Source organism: Eptatretus burgeri, chromosome 2 (assembly GCF_056783735.1).
Source record: "Eptatretus burgeri isolate ZD-2024b chromosome 2, Ebu_testis_v1, whole genome shotgun sequence".
NCBI lineage: Eukaryota > Metazoa > Chordata > Myxini > Myxiniformes > Myxinidae > Eptatretus > Eptatretus burgeri.
In genome coordinates, this window is record NC_140962.1 from 142,112,507 (window position 1) to 142,123,475 (window position 10,969).

The window sequence follows — 10,969 nt, forward strand, 5'->3', positions numbered from 1 at the left end:
CTTTTCTTGCCCAGGCTCGAGTCGGTGTCACAATTTCAATCCGTGAAGATTTCGCCATTCTCAATGCTGGACATCTCTCAGGAAGAAGATAATCTGGACTTGCTTATCAAACTCAACAACAACATTCTGAAGGAGATACAGAGTGAGTGATGGAAACAGAGGATATTTAATTGGGGAAGAGAATTGGGCTGGCAAGATGACATTAATCTGTCTAGACTGGGTTAGAATCCAGACCCAGCTACATGTGTTTCACAGGCCGGTTGATTCATTAATGCGTGTACCTTCCCTCGTTAAACTGAGTGTTCTGTCTGCTGGCATTAGTCAGTGTACGTTAAAGATCTCATGGTGTCCTTCACGAAGAATAGGCGAGCTATCGTCAGCCCGCTGAACGAATTCCCAATTCCTGCCCTGACTTCCTGTGACGGAGTGGTGACTCGTCCAGGATGGCAACCCTCGCCATAGAAACTGATTCGGCATCACCGAGAATGGTTCACGATCTGGTCTTCTCTGAAGAGAAACGGGGTAGTCGTTTTTGGTTCCAGATTCCTTTGTAGCCAAATGCCATCTTCTCTGCCTTGAAAATCTGAGGATACCTGTTCTGAAATTGACTTACCACCACAGTTTTTGATGATTGCTTATTACTTTAATGATGTAAAGTTTTGTCCCTCTCGTTCTATGCTTCAGGTGTGTCCTTGTGTCGGTTAATTGGATTATTGTAGGCTCATTACCGGCACCTCTCGAGTTTGCCAAAGGTCGATCAATACACCCACCAATTCATGGGCCAATGGCACAATTATTCACCGAGTAGATTAATGGGGGCGGGAGGGGGTGGGGGCGAGAGTCGGTGGGGAGGCACGATCATTCAGAGACCTCATTGTTTGTTACATTCCTTTCCTTTATTATTATTACTTACGAAATCTAAAGATTTCGTAAGTATATTGATGACTTCCGTCCTCTGTTTGTTTGTTCCTTACGAAATCGAAAGATTTCTTAAGAATATTGATGACTTCTGTTTCTGTTGTTTGTTTGTTTGTTTGTTTGTTTGTTTGTTTGTAGGCACGATAACTCGAGAACGGAAGGAGCTACCAATGTCAAATTACACCACGTGATTCAGGAGGGTGATGGCTCGTGCTGATTAGATTTTGGTCAAAATCGGTCAAAGGTCAAGGTCACAGTGAGGTCAAATATTCGATTTTTGATGGTTTGGTACAGATAACTCGAGAACGGAAGAAGCTACCAATGTCGAATTACACCACGTGATTCAGGAGGGTGATAGCTAGCGCTGATTAGATTTTGGTCAAAATCGGTCAAAGGTCAAGGTCACAGTGAGGTCAAACATCCAAAAAATGATAACTCGAGAACGGAAGAAGCAACCAATGTCAAATTACACCACGTGATTCAGGAGGGTGGTGGCTCGCACTGATTACATTTTGGTCAAAATCGGTCAAAGGTCAAGGTCACAGTGAGGTCAAACATCCAAAAAATGATAACTCGAGAACGGAAGAAGCAACCAATGTCAAATTACACCACGTGATTCAGGAGGGTGGTGGCTCGCACTGATTACATTTTGGTCAAAATCGGTCAAAGGTCAAGGTCACGGTGAGGTCAAACATCCAAAACATTCGATTTTTGATGGTTTGGTACAGAATCATCGTAGAAACTTCTAGTTTGCGTCGCTACCTTCTCGAGAGACAGCTTTTATTAGACAAGGTCAGAGGTCAAGTTGACGATTTCGTAAGTACCAGTCTATGACTGCTTGTTTGTTTGTGTGTTTGTTTGTAGGCACGATAACTCGAGAACAGAAGAAGCTACCAATGTCAAATTACACCACATGATTCAGGAGGATGATGGCTAGCGCTGATTAGATTTTGGTCAAAATCGGTCAAAGGTCAAGGTCACAGTGAGGTCAAACATAATTCCGTAAATTCATGTGGAGAAATGGAGTATTTTTGCTTCGGTCGACGTTACGAGTTTGTTTTAACTTCGATTTTAATTTTGTCTTCGGTTTTTGCGATCGCTTAGGACGCTTAAAACTCGGTTGTCGAAATTCTGGAAAAAATCGGATGTTTTGGAGACTTTTTAAGATTGTATAAAAAAATATTTCACTCGCCGCGTCACGGGTCGTTACGTGGTGCAGCGCGTTCGAGCAGAGGCGTCGTTGATCAGGTAAAGGTTTTCCGTGTGCGCGCTGACGGTGTTTTCGATAAAGATGATGTTTAAAAGTCATTTTTTATCCCAATAAAGGTTATCGTCGCATGCCTGACTCGCTAAGCCGTCGGATTATGTAAAGATTGTTGGTGGATGGCCGAATATTACGGTTTTGTGACTTTGATAATATAATATTAAATAATTGCGTGGAGAAATGGAGATTTTTGCTTTGGTCGAAGTTACGATTTTTGATGGTTTGGTACAGAATCGTCGTAGAAACTTCTGGTTTGCGTCGCTTCCTTCTCGAGAGACAGCTTTTCTTAGACAAGGTCAGAGGTCAAGTTGACGATTTCATAAGTACCAGTCTATGACTGCTTGTTATTATTTTTTCTGTTCATTCCTTTCCATGTTTGTGGCCTCGCTGCCCCATTGTCGGTGCTTTGCCTTTTTCCCCTTCTGTTGCCGCACTCTTCCATGAGCCTTAATTTCAGAGAAAAATTAAAATAATGCCTTGACCCTTTTGCTTTCCTCCGTGCTTTGACCTTTGCAATGCACACAGTGTGTGCACATGTGCGTGTGCACATTTAATATTGTTGCATTTATGGCCCTTTACACAGACACAAATTACATCATCGGGTGTGAGCTCTTAAAATTTACTCCATGAATGGTCGTGCTGTCGGCTCAATTTACCACAAACTGACAGCGAGGTGGGTCTATCGACCCGCATTCAGCAAACTCTCAAGGTGCCAGTAATTCTTGTCTTACTATAATCCAATTAACCAATTTCATCCTCCCAGGGAAGCGTCCGATGAAGCGAAAGTTTTACAAGTGTGGCACTGCGCAACAAAGCAGAGCATGATCTTGAGAGAGAAATAATATTTTTAAACAGGAGGACATAGACAGAACCAATCCCAGGACAACAGCCAGATAAATATGTAAACATTTAAAGTGCCATGTTCATTCACTTTCTCACATGGAAACAGACCAGGTTTTCAGGAGATGAGTCTGACAGGTTGTCATTACCTGGAGCTCGAGGTCTTCCATGGTTTCGCATGGGTGAAGAGGCAAGCAAGGGCGAGAGGGAATGGAACTGCCAGCACAACCAAAAGATCAGAAGCTTCCAAAGCAGGATCAAAACAGAAGAGAAAAGATGAATGAATCACGAGTGTCCCTGTTCTTATAAGTTCCTGGCATGCACCCCTCATCCCTCTCCCTCTCCCTCTCCCTTTCACATGCCCCACTCCACGTGCTACACAAAGGTGACACCTCATGGCCCCATTGTAATGACGTAGTTCCAAAAGGTTTCATGATGCCACGATGAAACCCTGTACTGTAGTCCAGACTCGATCTGGTCGCAGATGAGGGGGATCACCAGATGTGATGTCCTTACCCTTTACAACCATTCCATTTAATAAGCACCATCCCTCCAGTGGAAGCACGAAAGACAAATTCATTTGAACATAGATATTGACACAGAAAGCTATTACAAATAACTGTGAATCGGAGTGTTGCTAAAGTTCTAATTTTGCCTCTGTCCCCCACCCTCACCCCCACCCTTACTCGACCACCGACCTCCCGATTGTTGCGGAGCCAGGTATCGGCCGCGAGGTGGAGCAGTAGGGTCGACTCTACCGAACACCCGGAATCTAGATCGTACCTTTCGGAAAACTCCGAAAGTACGGGTCCCTTTCCAGACCATGAATCGTCAGTAATTCCACCACGTGGCATAGGCTTATTTGCCAATCTTCAAAATTCCTAGAGATCCACGTGGCGAGTTACCGAGTATTCACACCCTCGACAGCACCCGTATGAGTCGAGCTGTTAGCGTGCCCGACCCGTGCGCAACCCGAGCGGATGGTTGCCGAAGTCCCGTCGGTCCAAATGTACATTTACAGCGGCAACAGCCTTTGTAATTCACCAACACGTGCCATGCTAAGCCAATGGAAGAAACACAGCAACGAACTGATACATTTAACAAATGTATTTATTTATAATGGGGGAAAGGGGGGAGCACGCAAGAAGCAGTGTTATCTGGCGATAGAGATGCACTTCAACAATTCCTACTTACAGACGGGCCCACCGACAGATACACACACAGATACCCAGAAGGACATGGACCTGTCCACCTCGTGTGGTTCGGCTGACACAGGCGAACCAGGCCAGCGTCGAGATGCGATGATAGAATCCAGAGCACCCTTCAGCGCTCGTCCCGGCAACCAAAACTCTCCTCTGTTTCCCAAACTGTCGAGTAGGCAGGAGGTTTCTCTGCCACTTCTCCAAGTCTTTGAGTTGAACGTCCAAGCGAGGGCTGATAACTCCACACTCGTTCAACCTGCCCGTCAGATTGACCACAACCTTGCCTGCTCGATCGTCATCAACTATCTCAAAAGCTCTCTCTCTTCCCCCGATTGCGTCGCAACCTTATTCACCCCTCTCCACGGGGGGGGGGGGCCTCCACCTCCACCCTGCCCGCTCTCCTTCACTGGACGGTTTTTGGTGCACAGAATCGCTCGTCGCCGTCATTGGCCAAAACGGTCGGCAAGTCCGTCGATTGGCCCGGGGGCGTGGTGACATCACGCGGATCACCTTTCTCACTGTCACGGGGTGTGATTGGCTGAGCGGCAGCCACCTCACTCATAGCATACTGATTGGTCGATGGCCGCCGCGAGGCTCCTCCCTGAACTCCGCCCACCATGGCGTCGGCCAGAGCGAGGTGAAGGTGAGGGTGATGCTGGCGTTGATGGTGGTGGTGTAAAAATAAAAGAAAACCCTATCAAAATAACTCTGCAGTGCATGAACATTTAATTACCCATTAACAAGGGACGGGACCCTAACAACACGTACTTACCGATATAACTGTTCTATAGGACCTGTATGTTGAGTGCTCATGGCTTCCAGATTCGTAACACTATGAACATAATATATTCAAAAATAAAATTTCTTGAAAATATCATCAAAAATTCCATGGAGTGTAATTCTGATATAATATGGTATAATCAAGTGCTATCTGTTCAAGTGCACCAGTCAGCCTGGTGTTGGCTTAGTGGTTAGGGTGGCTGGATTGGGATCCTAGGGTCCTGAGTTTGAGCCCCGTTGGCTGCTGAATTAACACCAGGTTTGGTTGACTCAGCCTGTCATCCTTCCGAGGTCGGTGAAATGAGTACTAGTGTACTGGTTGAGGGGCATAGCATCAGCGGCACAGCCACACTCCAATAAATGATAGCTATCATGCAGCTAAGCTGTCATATGCAAGAACAGAATGCGTGGATCAACAGTTAAACCAATAGATTTTAAACCAATTTGTATTTTCCATACGACGTTGATTCCTAAGTTAAATAGACATTCCTTGACTGCAGCATTTAAATGGTGAGGTTATTGCTAATGTCCTGCATGCAGCCCACACCAATCACTTCCTGTTTCCATCCTCACTATTTTACTCTGACGGAGGGAAAAGCCTGAAACACCACCATCTTGCTTTTCTTCACCACTGATTCCTCGATCAACATTCTGTTTATTTCATCCATTATTCTATCTGTCCACCAATGCTGATCAACATGAGTCTCTTTTTTTTTTCCTTTTAATTTTTTTTTTCAAAACCTAAGGCTCAGCGGAGCTGCCACCCTCACGCACACACAACCGCACACACAAATGCACGAGACAAGCAGCCGCTGAGCCTGTGGGAAGTGCCGTCAATTCCCAGGGCACTTTTGGTACCAGCAATGCCACAACGATGGTGCCGTATTTTTCACCAACACACCACCTTTCTCATTGCACTCAGTGGGGTATTTCCTGAGGAGGAATTTATTCCTCCCCACAGATGCCAACCTATGGGGATTGTCCATGCTCTTATCCTTTTAAATGCTGAATGTCGAGCAAGGGAGCAACATGTACCTTTTTTTTTTTTTTCGTTTTCGGTGTGACTCGGCCGTGGCCGACCTCCCAGACTCGGATTGGACACCCTTGATCTTTCCACCATTCACCAACAGGGTTAGTTCTTCATTCTACAGAATGACTCAGCTTACAAGGCCTTTGTCTAAAACTCAAGGGAGTACTGCTCTCCCCTGTGTGCTTGCATTCAATCATCATATCTGCCTTCCTGGATTCTGTGGAATATATAGCTCAATATTATTGGAATCCCCTGCCTGTCTTCAAAAATCTGATGGACCGGTGTGGTCCCACCCACTTCTTCATTGATCTAAGTGTCGGTTTGTATGCAGCTCACTTTCTTTGAAATGCTTATTTTGTGGAATCCTGTCAAGTTATGAAAAATTTGAGTCATGGACCTTCCCACTTTAAAATACTGTAAAATTGTGTTTATACCAAGCACATTACTGAGCTTCAACCAATTTTGAAAAAAAAAGGGGAAGAGGACATTACAACTGGGAGGTACTTTACAGGTTTATATGTTTTTATGTTTGGTCGATGTTTTTTATTTTATATTTTTGAGGATTTATGTTGTATTTAACATATGGGGTGTTTCTGCCATCCTGACATTGGAAGTCTACCAACTTCATGATTTTTTTGAGGGTTATTTTGTTTTTAAGAGAAACAAGTTCTTTAAGTGCAGTTTTAAATATGTCCAATGGATGGATATCCGACGGGAAGAGGAAGAATGTTTCAGCGCTTTAGGGTGGCAACAGATTGAGCTCTCACCAGAGTGAGTGCGGGGTCAATTCCATTAGGGTGACATTTTCAGGTGCACTGAAGATGATGAACGGAGTTTGTTGGAAAATGTAAACACTTCCGGTGTGAGGATCTCTGTAATGTTTGAAGGTGCAAGCCTGTTAAGAGCCTTGTAATGGAGAAGTAAGATGTTGAACTAGACATGTAAGGAAGCGAGATGACCCCTTCACAAGATATTACCTCTCGTTGTTTCTTCTTTCACCAGAGGAGAGATTGAGGTGGAATTAAAAAAAAAAAATTTAGGTTATATTTCTGTTTCACAGGTTATGGGATAAGTAAGTGATGTTCCGTTCGTTTGCCCAACAAAGTTTGCAACCCTTGTTATGTGTCCGCAGATGGAGGGACGCCGAACCTGGACCCAAACTCTGCACATCCACGAATTATTATCTCTCAGGACCTCAGGACTGCGACTCGAACCAGGACCAAACAAAAATACCCAGAGCACCCTGATCGGTTTGATGTTTATCCACAAGTTCTTTCTTCTGATAGTTTCTCCTCAGGCCGTCACTACTGGGAGGTCGATGTGAGTTCGAGTAGTTGGTGCAGAATCGGTGTTGCTTTCAACTCGATGGGGAGGAAAGGGGGAGGGAACGAACGTTTGTTGGGATGGAATGCTGAGTCTTGGTGTTTACAGAAATATTATAACCAATACTCGGCATGGCACAAAGATGAACGAATCCTCCTAACCTTGCCGGGGGTCCCTGATCGGTTTGGGTTCTTGTTGGATTGTGAGGCGGGAGAGTTGACATGTTTCGGGGACTCGAGGGTCCTACACGTGTTCAAGGGGAACTTTATGAACCCCGTTAAACCCGCTCTTGGGGTTTATGACGATGTTATCGGTTCCGTGCGGTTTTGCTCCTTTTGACAATGTTGTTCATTCCATCTCTAAAGGTTATTTCATGAAACGAACAAAGTGAGGGTGTTTTTGAATTCAAAGCAATAAAATAATTTACTTACATATGACGATGTGATTACTTGTTGGTTTATTTTTCTGAAGTTTTTATAAAATGAAAGAGGTTCATTGTTTATCTTCTTTGAGGTGAAATGAACTTCAAGCACTCCTGCCACAGAATGGTGATTCTTCTTCATATTCTTATCATGTCCAACTTTAATTGATCTGAAGAAATAATTTAACTTTAATTGATCCTTCTGTAAGTGTGATATGTATATGTTAGTTTGTGCTATTCTGTGAACTTGTTGATAAATTAAGATACAATCATCCAAGAAACCAACATTTTATCATTTTATAATTAACTAGCAGAGTACCCACCCTGCGGGTGGGTCGAGTTTGTGCGTCACTTTTATGTGCGCTGAAAAGTATAGCCTCTATATTGCAAGAAGACTTGTGATGTTTGTGTGGTTTGTTTAAAGTGTCGAAGCTGTCCAAAGGGTCGAAGTAATTGAAGTTGTCATCACGGTATTCAGGGTTCTAAGGGTGCAAAGGGTATGGTCTAATCGAAAGCAATCTTGAGGGTCTACATGGGTCTTTAGGGGTCGAAAGGAGGTATCGATCTCAGAGGTCGAAAGGGACCAAGGGGTCTATAAGGGTATTAAAGTTTATAAAGGGTGTGTTCCAATAGTAGAGAGGGGGTCTATAGGGTATAATGGGGTTTTAAAGGGTATGTTCCAATAGTCGGGGGTCGAGGGGTCGCAGCAGTTTGAAGGGTGTAAAGATCTCAAGTGATCTAAAAGGCTATATCGGGATCTAAAGGGTCATAAAATATCTATGGGGACGAAAGGACACATTTCAATATTTATTCGGGTCTAAAGGGTTAAATGTGTTTATTGGATTTCAAGAGGCCTTGAAAGTGTGGAAGGATCAAAGGGGTCTAAAATATGTGACTTCTTGAGGAGTCTAAAGGTTTAAAAGGTACATTCCAATAGTACATAATTAATAGATGCAGTCAAGGTGCAACTGATGTTCAAACAGTACGTAATTATTAATCGACACTCGACAACACGTGAACCCGTTGGATTCCCGTTGTGACAGCGGTTGATGAAAAAATCGATCATTTCAAGAAAAAAAAAGACGGCTCTCGCGAACTATACCGCTGAAGTTGTTTGCATTGATCAAATACTCCCGAAGAGTACTTGACTGAATCGGGAATTGATTTTTTAATAATCTTTTTTCATTGCCTGATTTTAACGAAACGTGATACTGCACACCGCAGACGAATGGTGAGTAAGGTGGCCCTAAAATCTTTATGCTATCGTGTACCGTTTCGACTGTATTTTGGGAACATACATACATACATACATACATACAAGATGAGAGTTTTAGTAATATATAGATAGATATAGGCACGTCTGAATCTTTCTTCACGGCCGGCTTCACCATGTTTTTGTTTTTCTATACCACTGTATTTCGATAATTTTACCAACCTGTATTAGTAATCTTCTATTTATAATGATGCACTGTTTGTCTGTAACATTCCATTACACCCATTGGTGAGACAGTTTGCCTGACTTCAACCACAATTTAAATCTTTAAACAAAAACAAACAAAAAAACCATCATATGGCTGCCATGTTGGTGCTTACTGCGATGCAAAGCCAAAAACATCTCCGGAGCAGTCATATTTACAATCGCTATTCCCTCCCTTTAAGTTTTCCCTTCAGTGTAAAATGGCCAAAGCGACAGTTAAAATTATTTTCTCTTGAACGACTTGAACAGGGACCATAAAAACCATGTCTGTCTTTGAGGACTTCCCAGAATCTCGTGACATCGTGAAAGAAAACATCCGTCTATTTACTTTTAACAGATTTGTGTGTATATATGCATCAGGAAGAAGATAATTGGTTTGGAGTGGTTTGTTGACACAATTGACCTTTTAAATGTCACTTGAAAGTTGCAATGCCATGAGGTTTCCTTCTGCAATACCGTTTGCTTTTATGAGCGGGAGGAAGGCAGGATAAAGTTGAGGTTGGGAGAGGGGTAGGAGGAAGAGCAAGGATGGGACAGTTAAGACTCGGGAGGGGTGGGTTGAGGTGTGGTGGTGGGGAGGAGATTAATGCCTTAGGTTTGGGAGAAGTGTGAGGGTTTGGGAGGTAGGATGAAGGTTGATGACTTGGGGTTTGTGAAGTGTTGGGGTGAGGGGAGGGGGGTTGAGTTGAGGACTTTGTTACATTTCATGAATATTCCATAGGTCCCTGCTTGTAAATTTATGAGGCTGCCTCTCCGTGCTGCTCCATTTGATGTTTCTTTGGGATGAGCTGCTTATTCTTATTTTATCAGTCCGATCCGAACCCGAAGCTCACGACACGAAGATCCCAGGTTAGAATCCCATCTTTGGGGCTCATTTGTCCATCGTGTAATCGGTTTCCTGAGGTAGTGATGGCAGTGCACTACAAGGATTGAAGTGAGGAGGTTGAGAGACAGATGGAGACAATTCCACAAGCAGGATAATGAGGGATGAATGTTTATGCTTTTCTCATGTAAATAAACCGGAGAGATATCATTTGTTTTTATTGAACAATAAATATTGCATGAGTATGAACAACTTGGAAGAAAGTGATTAATCCAAGGATTATAAGGTCTGTTCTGGAATGTAAAGACAGCAGGACAGATTGGGAGAACCACACAGACGGTGCTGGCACGACAATCTCTCTCTGACTCGGCATCATCAAAATGGATCCTTTTCATTAACTATCGAAGACCACTGGCTTGAGGTAGGGAAATTGTTTTTGAAAATCTGTTTGAAATTAATGGTGAAAGTAAAGTGTAAGCGTTGTATCTCTTCCCCTCTCCAGTAAAGCATTTGTTCTTTTTTTTTTTTTTTTTTTTTTTTTTTTTTTTGTATACCTTGGTCGAGGCTCATATGAGAGCGAACACACAACTCACAGCAAGGAGGCATGAGACAAGAGGGGCGGCGGGAGTGGAAGGGACAAAACATTGGGGAACAGACACAGGTGAACTGTGGAAGGGAGAGGGATGGGGATGGGACGGGGAACATGGCGAGGGGAAGATGGACATTAAAGGGACTTTCAGGAAGGAAAGCAGGAGAATTGAAGGAAGTGGGCTTGGGTGGATTATCGGGGTAGAAAAGATCGAGGATTTGGATGGGGGGAAGATAAGAGGTGGTGGTGAACAGCTGTTTTGAAAGCCTGAGGGAAGAATGGGAAAGAATAGAGTGAGGAAG

The 10,969-nt window shown here is 43.6% G+C and overlaps 1 protein-coding gene across 7 annotated transcripts in view; it reads left to right on the forward strand.

Moving 5' to 3' along the window:
• Positions 1-7,789, forward strand: part of LOC147033370 (uncharacterized) — a 56,069-nt gene extending 48,280 nt beyond the window's left edge. For all 7 annotated transcript variants that reach the window (XM_085853941.1, XM_085853931.1, XM_085853948.1 and 4 more), the window contains 2 exons: positions 15-142; positions 7,167-7,789. In XM_085853941.1, the coding sequence (XP_085710067.1) occupies positions 15-142; positions 7,167-7,696 (658 nt within the window). In that variant the 3' untranslated portion in view covers positions 7,697-7,789. The remainder of the gene's footprint in view (positions 1-14; positions 143-7,166) is intronic.
• Positions 7,790-10,969: the final 3,180 nt, after the last annotated feature.